The sequence below is a fragment of the Rhinolophus sinicus genome, chromosome 13 (assembly GCF_057876585.1).
Source record: "Rhinolophus sinicus isolate RSI-liver-muscle chromosome 13, RSI-T2T, whole genome shotgun sequence".
NCBI lineage: Eukaryota > Metazoa > Chordata > Mammalia > Chiroptera > Rhinolophidae > Rhinolophus > Rhinolophus sinicus.
In genome coordinates, this window is record NC_142513.1 from 38,869,102 (window position 1) to 38,891,491 (window position 22,390).

The following is a 22,390-nucleotide window of genomic DNA, read 5'->3' on the forward strand; positions in this document are numbered from 1 at the left end:
AATGGATTCAACCTTCTAGAGCTTAGAAAGAATTTTATAAAATTTGCATCTCTCCCTGGTCTCTAAGACACGTGGACATTTTCTTGGTCTTCCTAGAGAAGGAGTAAGTTTAAAAAGCATACCTAAGTAGAGAATTTAGAGGGTGCCGGCGTGGAAATGCCCCCCTACATGTGAAGTGGGGCTTGCTCTCGGGCTCCCCAGTTGAGGTGTCCCAGGTGGCACCAGCGCAGCCCTGTTCTCAACCAAAGCCCCGAAAAAAGACCAGAGCCAAGCCGACAGGCGGGCTCTGCTCTAAGCTATGGCCTAAGAGTGAGGTTTCTGTCCCCGCAGAAGAATGAGAGTTTGACCATAATTTGTGGATTCCAGCAGAAGAAAAAGGTCTCTGGGCACTCGCAGTGAAGTGTTCGGGTTGAGGACGAGTGCTCAGAATCTGGGTCTACCTCGCACTGACGAGACCCTGGGAAGACTGCTGTATCTCTCCTAGCTTCGGTCTCTCCATGGGGTTAGTCGCAGTTAAAAAGGTATGTCTGCTAGCCGAGAACACGCCTGCCAAGCGCTCACAGAATACTGGGCACAGGTTTGCAATCCGTAACTGGACCCGCGAAACTTTACTACCGCACGGTATCCGATCAGCGTCAACCTCAGAATCCCAACAGTCAGTCCCGGGACGTCATTTCCGCGCGCCGAGGGCCGGGCCTGGTGCCCGACGCGGAAATTACTACAGGCGTCACTGGGAAGTGTAGTCTTTGAGGCCAAGGTGTTAGAAGAGGATCACAGCATGACGGAGAACTTCAGCCAGGTTCCTGTACATGTTTTGTGAACGTGGTTTTAAGAAAAAAGAGGATGAATACAGGTGCCACAGTGGTCATTATCCAGTGACCGGAGAACGTTGCCTGGAATCAGCAACCTCGGAAGCCAATGGGAGCTGCTGGCCGTGAGCGTGCTTCTGGGTGCGCCGTGGGCCCAGCGCCAGGCCGAGGATTCTGGGTAGTGTAGTTCCGGCGCGGTGCTGGAGTAGATCCCCAGCTGGAGGCTGAAGTGACCCCTTGTTCTTTAGTGGCGTTGGTGAGGGAGACTCCCGGGACCTTTGCCGCAACCGTGCCCTTCCCTGCACAGAAAGGTAGGTACTGAAAGGCTGGCCTGTGGACAGGCTGGGGACGGTGCAGATGGCGGGGAGAGGAGGTAGTGGTGCGGTCGCGCTGTCGTGGCTCAGGCCGTGCTCTCCCGGATGTCTCATTTGGGGGTGTGGGCGCGAATCTCCGAGGGACGTGGGTCAGCTCAGCGGTGAAGTCTAGTGGTGGTGGTGGGTGCTGGGCTCCCGCCTTTCGTCCTAGGGTTCCTGTGGGTCGGACATGTTCGGCCTTGGCCGAAACAACGATATAAGGAGAGGGGTCGCTTATGCCACAGGTCCCCGGGTTTTGAGGAGTTGAGTAAGCAGGCTTTGGGGGCCTGATATTTCCCAGGTGGTGGAGTGGAAGCTGCCCCTGGGTCCATGTATTTGGGTTTTTGTAGGTGGAGGCTGATAGTTTTACTTTGGGCCCAACTACCCTCCGCTTTGCAGAGGCGGGGAGAGGGGCCGGCGGGCTTGGTCAAACGTACCCGGCTTGGACTAGGTGTTGAAGTGGCCATTTTGGTTCTGTCTTAGGGTCTCTATTTGGCAGGCCGCCCCTGGGTTCGGGCCTTGGAGGATGAGGTCGGGTTGGGGCCCACTGGGCAAGTTTTTGGAAGGTCCCGGGGACTGTCACTGATCACAGGACTCACAGATTCCCACATCTCTGGTGTAGTCAGGCTTTGGGATTTTAAATTCCATTTTAACTTTTTGTTACAGAGAAATTTCAGACAAAAGTAGATAGAACTTCATAGACCCGTCATACAGATTCAATGCTTATCACCTCGTAATCACTCTTGATTCGTTTCAAAATGACGCGCTGAAAATCCTTACAACTCACAGTTGTTCACCATTACTGCCCTGTTTAAGAGCATGGCCTCCTCAACCTTATTTCATCCAGGCTTTGTCACTTAATATCTGTGTCACCTTGGTCAAAAGACTGACCTCACTGTCTCAATTTTCTTATCTGTAAAATGGAGATAATAAATCATATTTCATTGGGTTGAGGATAGAATAAGGTAAAATTCTTGCAGTGCCTGAGACAGTCTCTGGTATTAACTTTCCTTATTAAGAGCAAAGGTGACACAGGATCAGCTCAGGGTCAGCGTCAGTAGCATGTCTGGGCAGGCAGTGTTCACAGCCCACATATCAGTTCTGTTTCCAGCAAGTTGCCCACAGTCTTTTTCTTCTGTGGCAGGTCCATTCCTGATGCCTTTAAGGAAGAAGAGGCCCTACCCTGCTGGAACTTGAGTGTTTCTAGTGACTCTCCTGAACCTTTTTGTTCTTGTTCTGTGCCTCCCCCACCTACCCACCCATCCTCTACCCCGGCAGCTATTGCCTGCCCCAAGATGGTTGCCTGGTGGGCAAAGAGAGGACTCCTGGGCTCCTGGAAGCCCAGCTTTAGATGGGAACCACTTACCTTTTGTATGCTGAACCACTGGTAGGTTTCCTTCATCAACTTTGACGTCTTGTGCCCAGATTGTCCCATCCAGGGATTAGAGCCCCAGCCGGTTTCCCCAGGAAACAAGGCCTATTGTAAAGGTGACAATTTTCGGAGGGCCTATTCTTCAGACCTGGTGTCCTCGTTCATGACTCCTCCATCCTTCCCCTAGCATTTCTTCTCTCAGCATTTGTTCAGACTGCTCATTTCCAGGGCTTGTCTGCTTGTGAAGTTATCAATATTCTGTTCTCATTCTATCTAGTGCCCTCACTGACTCTTTTCCCTGCTGGAGTAGTTTGCAGCAAATCCTCATCATGTCATTTGACCTTCAGTAGGCATCTCTAACACATAACCACAATTTCATTGTTACACCCAACAACAAAATTAATATTTCTTTCCCCAGTTGTTTAAAAAATATCTTTTATTTATTTATTTTGTCAGTCAGAATAGCCCTCATCAAAGGTAGGAGAGGGAGACATATCTGGAATTTAGCATGGTTGTTTTCCCTGTCACTGCCTCTCTTTCCTCCCATTTCTTCTGATCTTACTGATCTAGGGTAACAGCTGCAACTACTAGTTGTGGTACAAGCATTTTGAATTTTCCTTGCCTCTTTCTTCTTTCCAAACCTACCTCACATTTGGTTGGCTGTTGTGTCCTCTCAGTTCCACCTATATGGTACCCCTTGATTCCTCCTCCTTCCCTTTGTCTCCACTCCTGCATCACCCTACTAGCTTCCTCTCTGTTCTCCACCATCTTCTTCTTTTTTTCTCCCACCTCCTGAGTTGGGCTCCTAATGTATAAATAAATATAAATGCTGCTTAACGATGGGGATGCATCCTGAGAAATGTGTTGTTAGACAATTTTGTTACTGTGCAGATATCATAGAGTATACTTACACAAACTTAGATGGTATAAGCCTACTATACCTCTCGGCTATATGGTATAACCTATTGCTCCTAGGCTACAAAGCTGTACAGCATGTTATTGTACACAATTTTAATACAGTAGTAAGTATTTGTGTATCTGAATATATCTCAACATGGAAAAGTTACAGTAAAAACACAGTATAAAAGATAAAAAATGGTACACCTGTATTTACCATGAATGGAGCTTGCAGGACTGGAAGTTGCTCTGGGTGAGTCAATGAGTAAGCAGTGAGTGGATGTGAAGGCCTTGGACATGACTATACTCTACTGTAGACTTTGTAAACTGTATACTTAGGCTACACTAAATTTATAAAACATTAAGGCCTTTGCACTGGCTGCTCTGTTGCCTGCGGTGCTCTTTTCAAAGTTACTCACTTGGCTCATTCCCTCATATCCTTCAGATTTTTACTCAATTATCATCTCAGCGAGGCCTTCCCTAACCACTATTTAAAATTCTAAAACCTACCCCACTTCTGCTACTTCTTTTTTCCTTCCTGCTATATTTTTCTTCATCTTACTCATCACTTTCTGATGTACTATGTGTTTTATTTACTAATATGTCCGTCTTCTTCCCCCTAGACTTTTACATCAGTGAAGACAGATGTTTTTGTCTTTGTTCACTTCTATATCCTGTGTCTAAAATAGAGCCTGTCACACAGTTGGAGCTCAATAAATACTTACAGAATGAGTGAATAATTCAACCCTGTGTATATAGAGCTATTCTTAGAGGAATGGATTAGGCCAACTGGGATATAGTCTCCAGAGACTCTGTCAAGAGGGACTGTTGCCACTCTCCTTGTCTCTCAGCTGATGTGGTGGTGCCGAGGCATTGAGAGTTCTCAGAGGTGGAATTAGTTGGCCTTGGTGATTGATTTGGTATAGGAGGCAGGGAAATACTTGTGGTGCCTGAATAGGCATGTGGATGATAGGGAAGGTGCTTCTGTTGTTAAGAAAGTTGAGGATAGAAAAGGCACAGTATGGCTGGAAGGGTTCTGATTATTGATTGCTGCACAACAAACCATCCCAAAACTTAGTGGCTTAGAAGAACCATCATGTTATAATCTCTCACAGTTCCTTGGGTTTACCAGGATCAGCTGGGCAGTTTTAAGTTTTACTCTGAGTTATAGATGTGGCTTGTGACTAGTCATTTGCAGATTCCTTTGCGTTAGAACATTGAAAATAGTTCCCTCATGTATTTGACAGTTTAGTGAGTTGGCTAGAAGGCTGAGGTCAACCGGGACAGCTGGGCCTCACTCTCTTTCCATGTAGTATCAGGGGCTCTGCCTCCTCATGGTCTCTCCAGCAGAGATGTTAAACTCGTTATATGGTATCTCAGACCTCCCAAGAGCTAAAGCCTTCTTAAGACTTAAGTCTGTAACTGGTACAGTATCACTTGTGACACATTTATTGGTTAAAGCATAAACAAGGCCAGCCCGAAGGAGCTCCCAGTGTTTTGAAGCTGGAATAATTTGAGCAGCCAAATAAAGTGATAATATTGTTATAAACCATAGAATAAGATGTGAATCCATACTGACATAAATAAATAAATAATTGAATAAATAATTGAATAAATAAGTAAATAGGTGGGGTATAAAGGATAGTTTTTGCTTACAGAAGAATTCCACTTAATGAATTTATAATGAAAGAGGGAAATAGAACATCATCATTTGGCAAGCACCACAGTAATAACTCTTTCAGACAGTTCCCACAAATGTATGCTAAAATTATTGGATGGAAGTTTGAAGAGAAAGAGGATATTTGAATAATTTCAAAGTACCTGTCTCAAGATATTTATTAATTATAAAGGGAAAAATAGTGATTTTACAGTGGAAAAACTCAGCAGACACTGACTTAACCAAGTGATCAAGATCAAGGTTAATATCTGTAATGAGAACTACCAATATCATGAACCCCTGATATGGTTCACTGAAAAGACACATCACTTCTGAGGTATACTAGCCAAAAATGGACTAACCTCCTTCTAATCATGAAAAATCATCCAATAAACTGAAATTGAGGGATATTTTTCAAAAGTATCAAGTTGATGGAAGAAGAAAAGACTGAACTGTCATAGGTTGGAGATTCAACATATACAGCAACTAAATGCATGCAATGTGGATACCTTGAGTTGAATCTTGGACCAGGAAAAAGATGTAAGTGGAAGAACTGGTGACCTTTGATTAAAGAATGTAGTTTAGTTAATAGTATTGTGTCGGTGTTAATTTCCTGATTTTGATCATTGTACTGTGGTTTTCTAAGACATTAACATTAGAGAAAATAGAATGAAGGTTATATGGGAAATGATATTTTTGCAACTTTTCTGTTAAGTCTAAAATTAGTTCAAAATAAGTTAAAAATCCATCAATCTTATATTCTTGAGTTTTTTTAAGTGAGGAATGAATGTTGAGTTTTGTTCAAGAATATTTCAGCACGTATAAAAGCAACCATGGTTTTTCTGTTAACTAAAATGGTATATTATAGTAATGAATTTCCTAATACTGAACTAATCTTGAATTTCTGGGTAAATCCCTCTGTCATGGTGAAACATTTTCTTATCGTGGTGTTGCAATCTTTTAGCTAATATTTTATTTAGAATTTTGCTTCAGTATTCATACATTATATTGGTCTATAATTTTCTGTTTTTTGAGCTATCATCAAGTTTTGGTGTCATCAATATTTTAGATGCTTTATAAAAAGAATGAGGAAGTTTTCCTTAATTTTTCAGTGCTCTGGGACAGTATGCAGAGTATGGGGCCTATCTGGTTTGAAAGTTTGGTAGAATTCTCATACCATCTAGGGTCAATTTTGGTAAATTATATTTCCTTAGAGGTTATTCACTTCATCTAGGTATACAAATTTATTTTCATAGAGGTCTGCAAAATACTCTTATATGACTTTTTAAAAATGTGTTTTAGTGATTGAATAGTTAATTCTTCTCTGTCATTTCTTATTTGAATATTTAGACTTTCTCTCTTTTCTTGATTAAGTTGGCCATGTTTATTTCACTAATTTTTTAAGAAATTGGATTTGATTTATTAGACTTTTTTATTAATTTCTGCTTTTATCTTTAAGTGTCTAAGGCAGTACATTTTCTTCATCTCGCTATTTTAAATGAATCTCATATATATGTTTTTATTATTTTTTAGAAATTCTGTAACTTCATTTTGTGTTTTCCCTTTAACTCCTACCTATTGCCTGTGCAACATTAAATGAACTTTTTTTATTTTCCTCTTCCCTTTTCTTCCATTTTAGTGGCATTTCTACTTTATTAGGAAAGACAGCCATATACCATTAGTATACGACGGAGGTCAGGCAATTAAGTTCGTGAACTTGTTGCAACGATGTTGCTAACCTTTTTTTATGTCAGAGGGATTATTTGTTATGAATGTGTACCAACTGGACAAACAGTTAACCAAGTTTACTATTTGGAAATACCGGAAACGGTGCGTGAAAAAGTCAGACGACCTGAACTTTTTGTCAACAGTTCACGGCTATGGCATCACAACTCACAATGCATCACAATGCACTAGCTCACATGGCGCTGTCTGTGAGGGAGTTTTAGCCAGTAAACAAATAACTGTATTGGAACACCCTCCCTACTCACCTGATCTGGCCCCCAGTGACTTCTTTCTTTACCCAAAGATAAAGGAAATATTGTAGGGAAGACATTTTGATGACATTCAGGACATCAAGGGTAATATGACGACAGTTCTGATGGCCATTCCAGAAAAAGAGTTCCAAAATTGCTTTGAAGGGTGGACTAGGTGCATAGTTTCCCAAAGTGACTGTACTGATATTCAGCAATGAGGTATGTAGCACTTTTTCTGGGATGAGTTCGTGAACTTAATTGTTGACCTCGTATATTTTTCTTCCTCTCTCTTCCATACCATTTAGTGCTGGATCTACAATTAAATAGATTAAATGCTCACCATTGTTCTTTAACTGAGTTTCCCCTATCATGTCATATGTTTAATATTCATCTTCTAGTCGTTTCCTCACAAAGAGCTCATGGCTAGAGAATTCCTTGAGCTCTTACGTGTGCAAAACATTTTTAATAGTCTTACTTAAAGAATCCTTTGGATGGATATAAAACTTTTGGTTCATAATCTCTTTCCTTAAGTTTCTTGTAAATGTAGCTCCATTTTATTGCCTTGCTTTGAATGACTTTTCATTGCCATATTTTTTTATTGTGGATATATATATGTATATGTGTACCATGTTTCCCTGAAAATAAGACCGGGTCTTATATTAAGTTTTGCTCCAAAAAACGCATTAGGGCTTATTTCCAGGGGATGTCTTATTTTTTAACATACAACAATCTACATTTATTCATGTACAACAATCTACATTTATTCAAATATGGTCATGTCATCTTCTGAACACTGTCATAACGTAATTCAATTCTGGCTTGAATTTCTTGCAACTCCATTTCCTGTAGAACCATTGGCCCCAATCTCTCATGTCCAGCAATAGAGCTCTCTTTAAATGAGCACTTCTTGTCCATGTAGGCTGCTCGTAGTGCATTGGCAACACAGCTATCAGTGATTTTATCCCATGAATTCTTCACCCAAGTCACGACCTCTTGCAGGCTAGCTTCACAAAATTTCCACGCTGATTTCTCTCCATTCTATTGTCAGTGTAGTCATTGATTTCCATGTGCAAATGGTCCTTGAATGGCTTGTTTATTGCAATATCAAGAGTCTGGAGATAGGCAGTCATTCCTGCGGGAATCATTATTTGATCTAGTCTTCTCTCTGTAAGGAAGTTCTTCAAGTCTTTAGCGCGGTGAGTGCTGGCTGAATCCCAGACTAGCAGACCTCTTTGGCCACCTTGCAAAACAAGTGGCAGCATTAAATTGACCCACTTCCTTATAACGGCTTATGTGCACCAGGCTTTTTCGGTTTCAAGAACATAATGCCTGCAACATGTTCAACCTTATCTTTCTTGCCCTTACTGATGATTAGAGGTGGGGCTTTCTTTCCATCCAGACGAATTGCCAAAATATAGATAACACGTGCACTTTCATAACCAGTGGAGGGAATATAGATAGACAAGGCACTCCTCTGATCAATTGTCGTTTGACATCCTTAGCCCATAAACACTGCAGTTTCATCTATAGCAATTATGTTGGAGAGTTGGTATTTAGAAAAGTCGATGCCATCAACAAAAGACTTGAATGCAAGTGCACGTTTAATAACTTCAGTATCTTCCAGCTTGAACATATTGTCGATCTTAGAGACAGTTCATATCGCTGAAGGAAGCCATCCAGCCAGTGTTGTGATGCTTTGAATTCTTCTGGGGATATTTCTAACTGTGGTGCCACTGCAAGGGCAAATGCTTGAATATCAGCCCTGCGCACAACCAAGGTCTTTGCTCTCCTGTCAGCAATCCATTCACAGATGATGTTTTCCAGCTCAGGAAATAATGGTTGCCGACCTGATCCACACTTGTGCTTCTTAGCATTTCCCTTGTCCACCTTTTGCCTGAGGTTATCATTCTCTGCTTGCCATTTTTGGACCATTCGGAGATCCTGCTTCTTCTCTTTGCAAAAAGCTGTAAGATTCTTGCCCCAGGAGTCCTCCACGATTCCTTTCTTGTACTCGACGGAAGAGCTCTTTCTTTTTGTACTCATCTTGTCTGGGGGTCAAAATATTATTCCCTTTAAATCTACCATTAAATCAAGTGTTAATTGAAGACTTAAGAGACAGGAGTGGCAACAAAAATGGTGACAGTTAAGAATGATGGTCCACACAAAAGCGATAAAAAATTGCACGCACCAAAATTTAGAAAACATTTCTTTATTTCACATGAGTGCATTAAGTACTTCCATTACAACACATGGCGTATTGAATTATGAAGATTCATATTAGACACAAGCACGTCCGTTTGTTATCAAGTGTGCACATTATTCATGCATTGTGTCTGTGCTCTGATTGGTCATTTCGGCAATAAGTTTGAGTTCATCTGTTTACATAGGTGTTTATATCTCGTCCAAAGGCACCCACTTGGGTATTTACAAATACTTAATTATAATTTATATTATCATTGATTTTAAGTATTAATGTCAATGATATTTATTTATATTTAATTATATGTTAATATTTTATAATTCGTCGTGGGACAAATTATAAAATAGTACGTCATGTGTTACAGTGGATACACTAAATGCGTCTGTCTGGCTGACAATCTTAACGGGCTTATTTTGGGGTAGGGCTTATATTATGAGCATCCTGAAAAATCATGCTAGGGCTTATTTTTCGGTTAGGTCTTATTTTGGGGGAAATACGGTGTATGTTGTGTGTGTGTGTGTGTATACATATATATGTATATATATAATTAAATTTACTATTTTAATTATTTTTAAGAGTATAGTTCAGTAACATTAAGTACATTCACATTGTTGTACAACCATCCCCACTTTCCATCTCCAGAACTTGTTTTATCTTTTCAAACTGAAACTCAGTACTTATTAAACAATAACTCCCTATTTCCCCTTCCCCAACCCCTCACAATCATCATTCTACTTTCTGTCTATATGAATTTGATTACTCTAAGTACCTCATATAAGTAGAACAATACAATATTTATTTGTTCTCTTGTGTCTGGTTTATTTCACTTAGCATAATGTCGTCAAGATTCATCCATGACACGTAGCATGTGTCAGAATTGCCTTTTAAACACACACAATGGGTCCCTCCTCTCTCTCCCTCTCTCTCTCTCTCTCTCTCTCTCTCTCTCTCTCTCTTTCTCTCTCTCTTTCTCTTTCTCTCTCTCCCTCTCCATATATATGTATATATCACATTTTGTTTATCCATTCATCTGTTGATGGATACTTGGGTTGCTTCTATGTCTTAGCTATTGTGAGTAATGCTGCTTGCTTATAAACGTGAGTGTACAAATATATTCAAGTCCCTGCTTTTAGTTCTCTTGAGGATATATCCATCAGTAGAGTTGGTACACCATATGATAATTTTGAGAAACCACTATATTGTTTTCCATAGTGGATGTTTCACTGTACATTTCTACCAGCAATACACAAGTGTTGAATGAAGAGTTTGGTAAGTCTGATGGAAGTCTGATGGTATAATTTTGGCCTAGAATCACTTAGGATTTTTGTTCTTATTCAAAATCTGATAGATTTTCTAGTAGGTATCTCAAAGTCGGTGGTTGTGAATCAACTTTTCCTGGGTACTCTAAAGGCCCTTTAATATTTATATTTAGTTCATCTATTTTTCAAAAGTTTTCTTGGATTATAGTTTTAAATATGAGTTCTGTTCTCTGTTTTGTTTGTTTTCTTCAGGAACTATAATTTACACAAACGATATTTTTTCTTTGCCTGTTTTCCACTTTATAATCCTTTTTACATTATTTTATTGTTATTCTTTTAAGCGCTGTTCCTGTTCTTCAGTGCCTATGTGTTTTCATTTCAATCTATTCTTCATTGGTGTCTTATAATTTACTCTTCATTTTTCATATGATATCGTCTCTTTTTCTGAAGTTGTCAACTCTCATTCTGTTTTAGTCTATTTTTCTTCTTACCTTTTGAATTTTGTTTCTAGTTTTATTGAGATATAATTGACATACAACATTGTGTTAAAGGTGTGCAACATAATGATTTGGTACATGTATATATTGCAAAATGATTACAACAATAAGTTTAGTTAACATCCATCACCTCACATAGTTACATAGTTACAGATACGAATTTTTGATTCAAAATGATTTCTCATATTCCCAAATGTTTGAGGATATTTAATTCAGCTTGGAGTATTTTGTTATGGCTTTCTTTGTGTCACTTTTTAAAATTTTTTGGTAGAATTTTTTTTAGCTGCATTTTGGATTCTCATTTTTCTGTTTTGATTTTCTATAGATGAAAATTGTACGTCTGCATTTTTGTAGATAACTGTGAGATTCTAGTTTTTTTGAAATTTCTAGTTCAGGAAAACCCTTCTGTCAGTATAGTAAGTATGATTTCTTTAGTGGATTACAAGAAGAGGGGAGATTGTGTGTTCTTTCTTTTTTTTTTTTAAATCAAAGTTTATTGGGGTGACAATTGTTAGTAAAGTTACATAGATTTAAGGTGTACAATTCTGTAATACATTATATCTCACATTGTTCACCACCCACAGTCAGTTCTCTTTCCATCAACACATATCAGACCCCATTAACCCTCTTCTAGAGCCCCGCTCCCCCACCCCCGTTTACCTTCTGGTAATCCCTAAACTATTGTCTGTGTCCTTGAGTTTCTGTTCTTTCAGTTGTTTGTCTTGTTCTTTTGTTGTTTGCGGTTTATATGCCACATATCAGTGAAATCATAGGTTCTCTACTTTTTCTGTCTGACTTATTTCGCTTGGCATTATAATCTCAAGATCCACCCATCTTGTCACAAATGGTCCTATTTCATCTTTTCTTACCGCCAAATAGTATTCCATTCTGTATATATATGACAACTTATTTATCCATTCATCTATCGAAGGACATTTTGGTTGTTTCCATGTCTTGGCCACTGTAAATAAAGCTTCAGTGAACATTGGAGCACACGTGTCTTCATGGATAAATATTTTCAGATTTTTTGGGTAGATACCCAGGAGAGGGATTGCTGGGTCGTACGGTAATTCTATTCGTAATTTTTTGAGGAACCTCCACACTGCCTTCCATAGCGTCTGCACCAGTCTGCATTCCCACCAACAGTGTATGAGGGTTCCTTTTTCTCCACAGCCTCTCCAACACTTGTTACTATTTGTCTTGCTGATGATAGCCATTCTGACTGGGGTGAGGTGATATCTCATTGTGGTTTTGATTTGCATTTCTCTGATGATTAGTGATGTTGAGCATTTTTTCATATGTCTATTTGCCATTTGTATGTCCTCTTTGGAAAAATGTTTCTTCAGGTCCTCTGCCCATTTTTCAATTGGGTTGTTTTTTGTTGTTGTTGTTGAGTTGCATGAGTTCCTTGTATATTTTGGATATTAGCCCCTTATCGGGGGCACTGTTTGCAAAAATCTTCTGCCATTCAGTTGGTTGCCTCTTTATTTTGTCGATGGTTTCTTTTGCTGTGCAGAGCTTTTAAGTTTGATATGGTCCCATTCATTTATTTTAGCTTTTACTTCCCTTGCCTTTGGGTCAAATTCATAAAACGCTCTTTGAACCCAAGGTCCATAAGTTTAGTACCTATGTTTTCTTCTATGCAGTTTATTGTTTTCAGGTCTTATGCTTAAGTCTTTGATCCATTTTGAATTAATTTTGGTACATGGTGACAGATAGCAATCCAGTTTCATTCTTTTGCACGCGACTTTCCAATTCTGCCAACACCATTTATTGAAGTGGCTGTCTTTCCTCCATTGTATGCTTTTAGCTTCTTTGTCAAAAATTATCTGTCCATATTTATGTGGTTTTATTTCTGTGTTCTCAGTTCTATTCCATTGGTCTGTGTGTCTGTTTTTCTGCCAATACCATGCTGTTTTGATTATTGTAGCCCTGTAGTACAAGCTAAAGTCAGGGAGTGTGATATCTCCAGTATTGTTCTTTTTTCTTAGGATTGCTTTGGCTATTCCGAGTCTTTTGTGGTTCGAAACAAATCTGATGATTTTTTTGTTCTATTTCTTTAAAAAGTACCATTGGAATTTTGATGGGGATCGCATTAAATCTATATATTGCTTTGGGTAATATGGCTATTTTAACTATGTTGATTCTTCCAATCATGAGCATGGAATGTCTTTCCATTTCTTTGTGTCTTCTTCAATTTCTTTTTAAAATGTCTGGTAGTTTTCAGCATATAGGTCTTTCACATCCTTGGTTAAGTTTATTCCTAGGTATTTTATTCTTTTGGCTGCAATTGCAAAAGGAATTGTTTTTTTATATCTTTTTTTGAGATTTCATTGTTAGTATATAGGAAGGCAATGGACTTTTGTGCATTGATTTTGTAGCCGGCAACTTTACTGTATTCGTTGATTGTTTCTAATAGCTTTTTGGTGGGGTCTTTAGGGTTTTCTATATATAGCATCATGTCGTCTGCAAAGAATGATAATTAAACTTCTTCATTTCCAATTTGGACGACTTTTATTTCTTTCTCTTGCCTGATTGTTCTGGCAAGGACTTCCAATACTATGTTGAAAAGCAGAGATGATAGCGGACAGCCCTGTTGTGTTCCTGAATGTAGAGCAAAGGGCTTCAGTTTTTCACCATTAATTATGAGATTAGCTGAGGGCTTGTCATATATGTCCTTTATTATGTTAAGGTATTTTCCTTCTATACCTATGTTATTAAGTGTTTTAATCATAAATGGATGTTTATGTATCTTGTCAAACACTTTTTCTGCATCAATTGATATAATCATGTGATTTTTGTCCTTTATTTTGTTTATGTGATGTATCACATTGATATATTTGTGGATGTTGAATCATCCTTGTGCCCCGGGGATGAACCCCACTTGGTCGGGATGAATAATCTTTTTAATGTATTGTTGCATCCGATTTGCTTGAATTTTGTTTAGGAGTTTTTGCATCTGTATTCATCAGAGATATTGGTCTGTAGTTTTCTTTTTTTGTGTTACCCTTACCAGGTTTTGGTATCAGGGTAATGTTGGCCTCATAAAATGAATTAGGGAGTACTGTCTCTTCTTCAATTTTTTGGAAGAGTTTGAGTAGGACAGGTATTAGATTCTCTTTGAATGTTTGGTAGAATTCGCTAGTGAAGCCATCTGGTCCCGGACTTTTGCTTTTGGGAAGGTTTTGGATGACTGATTCAATTTCCTTACTGGTGATTGGTCTATTTAGATTTTCCAGTTCTTCGTGATTCAGCCTAAGAGGGCTATATGTTCTAAGAACATTTCTTCTAGGTTATTGAATTTGTGGGCATATAGTTCTTCATAGTATTCTTGGATGATCCTTTGTATTTCTGTGGTGTCCGTGATAACTTCCCCTCTTTGATTTCTGATTTTGTTTATTAGTGTCTTTTCTCTTTTTATTTAGTGAGTCTAGCCAAAGGTTTGTCAATTTTATTAATGTTATCAAAGAATCAGCTGTTTGTGACATTAATTTTTTCTATTGTCTTTTTCTTCTCTATTTCACTTAGTTCTGCTCTGATTATTATTTCCTTTCTTCAGCTGACCCTGGGTTTCATTTGTTCTTCTTTTTCTAGTTCTTTAAGGTGTAACCTGAGGTTGTTTATTGGGATTTTTCTTGTTTCCTGAGATAGGCCTGTAATGATATAAATTTCCCTCTTAAAACTGCTTTTGCTGCATCCCAAAAATTTTGGTAGGATGTATTTTCCTTCTCATTTGTTTCTATGTATCTTTTGATCTCTCCTCTTATTTCTTTTTTGACCTGATTGTTCTTTAAAAGTATGTTGTTTAATCTCCACTTGCTCCCCGTCTCTGCACTTCTTCTTTCCCTCCCCCCCCCCCCACAATTTGCCCACCTTTAGGTGATTTCAGTCGAGTGCCTCTTAGTCTTGCCTGTGTGCTGCACAGGGAGTCCTTTGTGGTGTTGTAGTTGTTCAATTTGTTATAAATTCTAGGGGAGATTTCAAGAGGCTCACCTCATGCCACCATTTTATTGTGTCTCTTGTTCTTTCATTTTTAATTTTTAAGATTCTCTTCTGTTTTGCAGGACTCATAATTTCCTCCTTCTTGCTTGTTTTACCTTGTAGTTTCTAAGGGATGCCTTTCCTTGCTTATAATCCCTCTTTCCCCTGAAGCTTAACTTTGCAAGACTTCCTAATCTCATTCTGTCTATACTTTAAAGTCTCTTTCCTGTATGTAGTAGGTGCTCTGAACTATCAGAATACTTTTTCAGTATATTACCACATATGGTGACCTCATTTTTATGATGGTTGTTTTCAGTCAACTTTAAATCTGCTGTTAGTGCCTCTCTTCTCTTGTTCATGTAGTTTCCCTCTCTGATCTGCTCTACTGCTCCCAAAATGGCCTAATGTAGGGAGTGTGGGAGATAGCTTACTGATTTAATGCTTTTCATTTCTTTATAGGTAATTATTTACAGGTAATTTGGAATTAGCACATTCTCTGTCTAGTAATGCTGAAAGAATGTATGCTTTGTGTAGTTTACTTGTGTCTCAGTAGAAACTTAACTGTTATGTAGCAATCTTCTTTTACTTGATTGGACTCAAATTCTCAACTTGATCTCTCCTGTGGTGAACAGTAGTTGAAATTTGCACAGGTCATTCAGTCTTCCAGGTGTTATTATCCACTTGAGCTCCTTGTTGTCTACTTGTCTTATGTATTCAGGCAAAGTAGTCAACCAAAGACTTTGAGAGGAGCTTATCTGTAGAGTTAGGGCTCCGTCCATTGTTGCTCCCACTTTTCTTGGATTTTACTGTACAAATTCCAGGAAGTCTGGATGCCTCAGACTCTTGGTCAGCTCCCCTTGTGCCACGTGAGGGACTGGGGAGTGCCCTCAGATGAAAAGCCAGTTAGATACAGGTCTCACCCACTCTGTGTCCCTTCTTTGAAGGGTTGTATCCTTTCCAGTTTGTGACTGCTTTTGGTTGCAGTGTCTTTAGATAGTTGTTTTTTATATTTTGATTTATATAGGGTTTATACAGTTAACCCCCATATAATATAGTTGTTAGGTTCCTAAAAAGTGCCATGTTATGCAAATCCATGTTATATGAAACAGAGAACTGGTACAAAAAAGGGGGTTAGGTTCGAAAAAATTTTTTTAAAAATGTACTATTATATTTTTATAACTAAGAGAAATATCTTTGTTAAAGTAACTCTCATCAAAAGTATAACATATTAATATGTATTAAACAATGTTTTCTTCGTCATCACTACTAAGCACCATTAACCGAGGGTGTTTTTCTTTTGACAAGATATCTTCATCCTCTGAACTTAATACTCCACAAACAAAATGGATTTAAAATACTAATTTTAAAATTCTGCAGTCAAATCTGATACGACATTCACGCTTGAATGAAAAATTTCAAATGAGATATCTTTTGCTCTTAAAAGCTTTCATTACGTTCCATGTTATTCGGGGATTTCCCTAATTTCGAATGAGATATTTTTTCTTAAAAACTCTTATTATGCTCCGTGTTGTTCGGGGATTTCCCTAATTTCGAATGACATATTTTTTGTTCTTAAAAGCTCTTATTACACTCCCTGTTGTTAGGGGATTTCTCTAAGTCTCAAATAGTGTTAGAGTAAAACTGTGTTCTAGAATGCCATGTTGTACGAGGGTTACCCCCAATTCTCTAACTGTGTTAGAGCGAAACTGTGTTATAGAGGTGCCATGTTGTCTGGGGGTTACCTGTATTATTAGTGGTTAGTTGAATGCAAGCTATTCTATCAGTATCAGAATCTAATGGTACTGGTTTTTAATTTACTATTTCTTGTTCTTTTTATTGTTTTCTTTATTATTGTCTTCTATTTTTGTTGTTTTTCAAAAATTTTTTTGTTTTTCTCTTGTTCTTTTTAAAACATTCTTTTGTTTCTTTTTTTCTCCCCTACTTTTCTTGAATTGAAGGCAAGTGAAAACAAGTCGTTGGTTTTTTAAATTTATTACATTGGTAATTTAAAAAAAAATGATGGAATATGTATTATTAGAAGTGTGGAAAGGGGTACTTTCATATGTGGTTGTTGGGATTGTGAATTGGTATACCTTTGGAGAACAATTTGGCAGTATAAACGTGTATTCAATATTAAGACTAGTAATTCCACTCCTTTATCACTCCTACAAAAATACTGACATGTGCAAAAAGGTATTGCTTGTAACCTTGATGGTGATAAACACTACAGTCTATCAATTGACAGAAGACTACTTTGTTTAAAATATTGTGGTCTGCTGGTGGAAATAGTATGACAATTATTAAAAAGAATGGAGTTAGATCGATAGTGGTGGTGTACAAACAGCCCCAAGATGTTAAAGGAAAATGAGAATGGTACAGATGGTTTTTATTTATGGGAAAATAACATTATTTGCACATGTACACAAATATGAATGAAAATGAAGAGACAAAGGTATAAATCAAGGAGTAGTCATGAAACAGGAAACAGTTAATACAAGTTACTCTGGGGAAGGAGGTGGGTCCAGAAAGAGAACTAAAGTTTTTACTTTGTAATCTTCAGACTGCTTTGGATTCTTTATAACACTAACAAACATGTTAATTACACACACACACACACATCTATGTAATGAAATTATACCACAAATATAAATTTCTTGAAACGTCTTTTGACTTCCCCTATGATTTGCAGTTTTCATTTCTTTCCTAACCTTTTCTTTGAAATCATAATATTTATTATTAGTTTAATCTGAGTTGTCATAAATCATTACTTCAAACTGATAATTCATTCTGGCCAATTTTTTCCCCTTGGTTATTGCTTTAGGTTTTACTGGTTTTGTTCTCAGTGCAGTGTTTTCTCTGCCCTGGCTACCCAATGAAAAACTGTATACTTTTGACTTTTAATGAAACATAAAAATTAAAGGAGACAATAGTATAATGAACATCTTATGTGCATCATCTTGATTTAACACTTCTTAATATTTTACGATATTTATTGCATCTGTTTTGTGGTGATGTTTAAGAATTTTAAAATAATTTTTATTAATCAAAATTTTTCAAACATGTTCAAAAGAGAAAATCAATAAAACCAAAAGTTGGTTCTTTGAAAAGATTGCCAAAATCAACAAAACCTTTAGCTAGCTTGACTAAGAAAACAAGAAGACTCAAATTACTGACGTCAGAAATGAAAGTGGGACCATTACTACCGATTCTACAAAAATGAAAAGGGTTATAAGAGTATTATGAACTATTGTACACCAACAAACTGGATGACCTAGATGAAATGGATAATTTCTTAGTAACAAAAGCCTATCAAGACAGAATCATGAAGAAATAGAAATTCTGAATAGACTAATAAGCAGATTAAATCAGTAATCAAGAACTGCCTGATAAAGAAATGCCCTGGACATGATGGCTTCACTGGTGAAGTCTGCATTTAAATAACTAACACCGATTCTCAAACTTCTCCAAAAAAATTGAAGAGGGAACACTGTCTAGCTCATTCTATGAGTCCAGCATTACACTGACACCAAAAACAGGCAAAGACAGTAAAGAAAACAACAGGCCAATATCCCTATGAACACTGGTACAAAATTTTCACAATACTAGCAAAATGAGTTCAACACCATATTAAACAAATTATACACTTAAAAACTATTAAAAGAATTCCACTGGTGAAGATGGTGGAGTAGGTAAATGCATGCTTGCCTCCTTCCATGACCATATTAAAATAGAACAATCAACCTGGGTAACCATCTGAAGACTAGCTGAACAGAAGTCCTATAACTAAGGATATAAAGAAGAAGGCACCTTGAGACTAGTAGGAGGGGCAGAGATGTGAAACAGGCTGTCCCCACACCCACAAGTGGCAGTGGAGAATTAGGAGAAACATCCTGACTGCAGAGGTCTTCCATGAAGAGTGAGGGGTCCTAGCGCCATACTGGCTCTCCAGTCTGGAGCACCAGTGCTGGGAAGAGGAGCCCCCACAACATCTGGCTGTGAACATCAGTGAGGTTCCATTCGTCTGGGTAAGATGGAAGGCGGCTGGAAAGGTGTCCTCTTAAAGGGTCCGCGCACAGACTCACTCCCAGGCACTCACACTGGACTCCAGCGGAGGCACTGTGTCTCGGGTGGTGCCATTGACATACAAGAAGAGACTTGAGTTGTGTGGCTGCAGGGCAAGGGCTGGAGGGAAAGTCCCATTGTCCCTGGTTTGAACCCTCTGATGTAGCTGGCAGGCAGATGCCGTCTTTCCTGTGTTGAGCTGTCCCCCCACGTCCAAATTTGAATTTTCATTGTCCTGATAAGCTCTGCTCACTCCACCCTGATGACTCCTTAGGGCTTTGCCCCACCCAGCTTACTCAATGCCAGAGTCCTTTTTGGGGCTGGCAGGCAGCTGGTGTTAGCTGTTGCTGCAGTCTTTTTTGGACATATCTCGTGTCTGCAGGCCCTAGGTGGGCGGCTGGCCACAGTGTGCTTTGAGACTTTTGCAGAGTGAACCCAGGTTCAAAACGGGGGTCAAATCTGAATCCACATTAACCCGTTGAATATCACTTGCCCTATGCTGGTGACACCTTGGGACACCGCCCCATGCAAGTTGTGCATTGCTGGAGGCTGGTGGCCTGTGTGCAGCCGATGTTGGCCTGCGTTGCAGTCTTTCTTGGACAGCTTTCAGGGGTCCACAGGCCCCGGCAGGTGGCAGCTGGCCTTGCTGTGCTCTGAGCCTTTTGCGGAATAGCCCAGTCTCAGAACTGGCATCAAATCTGAATCTGTATGAATCCATTGAACACCACGTGACTGTGCTGGTGGCTCCCTGAGACTCTGCACCACCCAACTCCCAAGGTTTTTTTCAGTGGCTGATCCTTCAGGACAGCCAGCAGGCCTCAGGGTGCCTTCGGCTTTTTGCTGAACTACCGCAGGCCCAGTACTGGTGATGGCCAGCCTCAGTTCACAGCGTGGCCTCTTGCACACATCTCCAGGTCCAACCAGGCAGCAACCAACTACAGATAGTTTTGTAGCTCCTACCAGGTAGCTCTGGACCAGTCACAGGCAATGGTTGACCATGGCCTATACAGGAGCTCCTCCCAAGAGGCCCCAGAAGCAGCATGTCCAGTGGCCAGCTTCAAACCACAACAGAATACTACTCTATTGGCCCCACAAGGAGCCCACCCAAAGGGTTGTCTTGGCAGGCACCAGAGCCTGCTGTGGCAAATCCTGCTCAACTGGGTCAACCAGCAGCTCATATGCTGTGGTCATGACCAGTCCTCACAGCCAGTAAGCCTGAGAGTCAATCCCACCCACTGATGTGCCAACAGCCATCAAGGCTCAACTACAGTAGGAAGGCACACACAACCCACATGAGGGACACTCCTGGAGCATCTGACTCAGCATCTGACCAGGGAGCTTGTGCCACCAGGCGCCACAGGTCACCTACTGCATAAGGCCACCCTGCCAAGACTGGGAGACATAACAGATGTATTTAATGCATAGAAACAAACACAGAGAGGCAGCCAAATGAGGAAACAAATAAACAGAATGTCCCAAGTGAAAGAATAGAGGAAAACTCTAGAAAAAGAACTAAACAAAATAGAACGAGCAATCTACCAGATACAGAGTTCAAAACGCTGGTTGTAGGATGCTTAAGGAATTTAGTGAGAACTTCATCAAAAACATAGTAAGCATAAAAAATGACATTAAAAACCATTAAAGAAAAACGCAGTCAGAAATGAACAATACAATAACTGAAATGAAAACTACACTACAAGGAATCAACAGCAGGTTAGATGAAGCAGAGGATCGAACCAGTGATTTGGAAGACAAGGTAGCAGAAAACACCCAATCAGAACAACAAAAAAAGCAAAGAATTTTTTAATAAAAGGGTAGTTTAAAGGAACTTTGGGACAACATCAAACATAACAACACTCGCATCATAGGGGTACCAGAAGGAGAAGAGAGAGAACAAGGGATTGGGAACCTATCTGAAGAAATAATGACAGAAAACTTCCCTAACCTGGTGAAGGAAATAGACATACAAGCCCAGGCAGTGCAGAGAGTCCCAAACAAGATGAACCCAAAGAGGCCCACACCAAGACACATCATAATTAAAATGTCAAAGGTTAAAGACAAAGAGAATCTTAAAAGCAGTGAGAGAAAAGCAGTTAGTTACCTACAAGGGAGGTCCCATAAGACTGTCAGCTGATTTCTTAGCAGAAACTTTGCAGGCCAGAAGGGATTGGCAGGAAATATTCAAAGTAAGGCCAGAAACTACAACTAAGACTACTCTACTCAGCAAAGCTATCATTTAAGATGGAAAGAGAGATAAAGATCTTCCCAGACAAGAAAAAGCTAAAGGAATTCATCATCACCACACCACTATTGCAAGAAATGTTAAAGCAATTTCTTTAAGAAGAAGAAGAAGGCTGGTGGGAAGAACATAAATATGAATAATAAAATGGCAATAACTACATACCTATCAATAATTACTTTAAATGTAAATGGATTAAGTGTTCCAATCAAAAGACATAGGGTAGCTGAATGGATAAGAAAACATTCTGTTTACAAGAGACCCACTTCATGTCAAAAGATACACACAGACTGAAAGTAAAGTGTTGGAAAAGTGCTCCATTCACCTGAATGGAAATGAAAAAGAAGCTGGGGTAGCAATATTTATGTCAGACAAAGTAGACCTTAAAACAAAGGCTATAATAAGAGACAAGGACATTTCATAATGATAAAGGAATCAATCCAACAAGATGATATAACCCTTGTAAACGTTTATGCATCGAACATAGGAGCACCTGAGTACATAAAGCAAATATTAACCAACGTAAATAGAGAGATTGACAGTAATATAATCATAGGGGGCTTTAACAACCCCATTGACATCAAGGGGTAGATCTTCCAGACAGAAATTCAACAAAGAAAGAAACTGTACCCTTAAATGACACATTAGATCAGATGGATTTAATTGACCTTCTTAGAGCATTTCAACCCAAAGCAGCAGAATATACATTCTTTTCAAGTGCACATGGGACATTTTCCAAAATAGACCACATGTTAGGCCACGAGACAAGTCTGAATAAATTTAAGAAGATTGAAATCATACCAAGCATCTTCTCTGATCACAATGGTGTGAAACTAGAAATTAATTACAAGAAAAAACTGAAAAACACACAAACACATGGAGGCTAAATAACATGGTACTAAACAACGATGGGTTAACAGTGAGCTCAAGGAAGAAGTCAAAAGATACCTGAGACAAATGAAAACAAAAACACAATGACCCAAAATCTATGGGACACAGTGAAAGCAGTCCTAAGAGGGAAATTAATCGCAATACAGATCTACCTCAAGAAACAAGAAAATCCCAAATAAACAATCTAACCCTACACC

At 39.0% G+C, this 22,390-nt stretch overlaps 1 protein-coding gene across 2 annotated transcripts in view; it reads left to right on the forward strand.

The window, feature by feature from the left end:
• Positions 1–738: 738 nt before the first annotated feature.
• ZNF133 (zinc finger protein 133) overlaps positions 739–22,390 on the forward strand; it is a 43,107-nt gene continuing 21,455 nt past the window's right edge. Inside the window, exons 1-2 of one of the 2 annotated variants that reach the window (XM_074317234.2) lie at positions 739–1,120; positions 2,307–2,549. In XM_074317234.2, coding sequence (XP_074173335.1) covers positions 2,514–2,549 — 36 coding nt within the window. In that variant the 5' untranslated portion in view covers positions 739–1,120; positions 2,307–2,513. The remainder of the gene's footprint in view (positions 1,121–2,306; positions 2,550–22,390) is intronic. The other variant, XM_019710725.3, reaches the window with a different exon arrangement.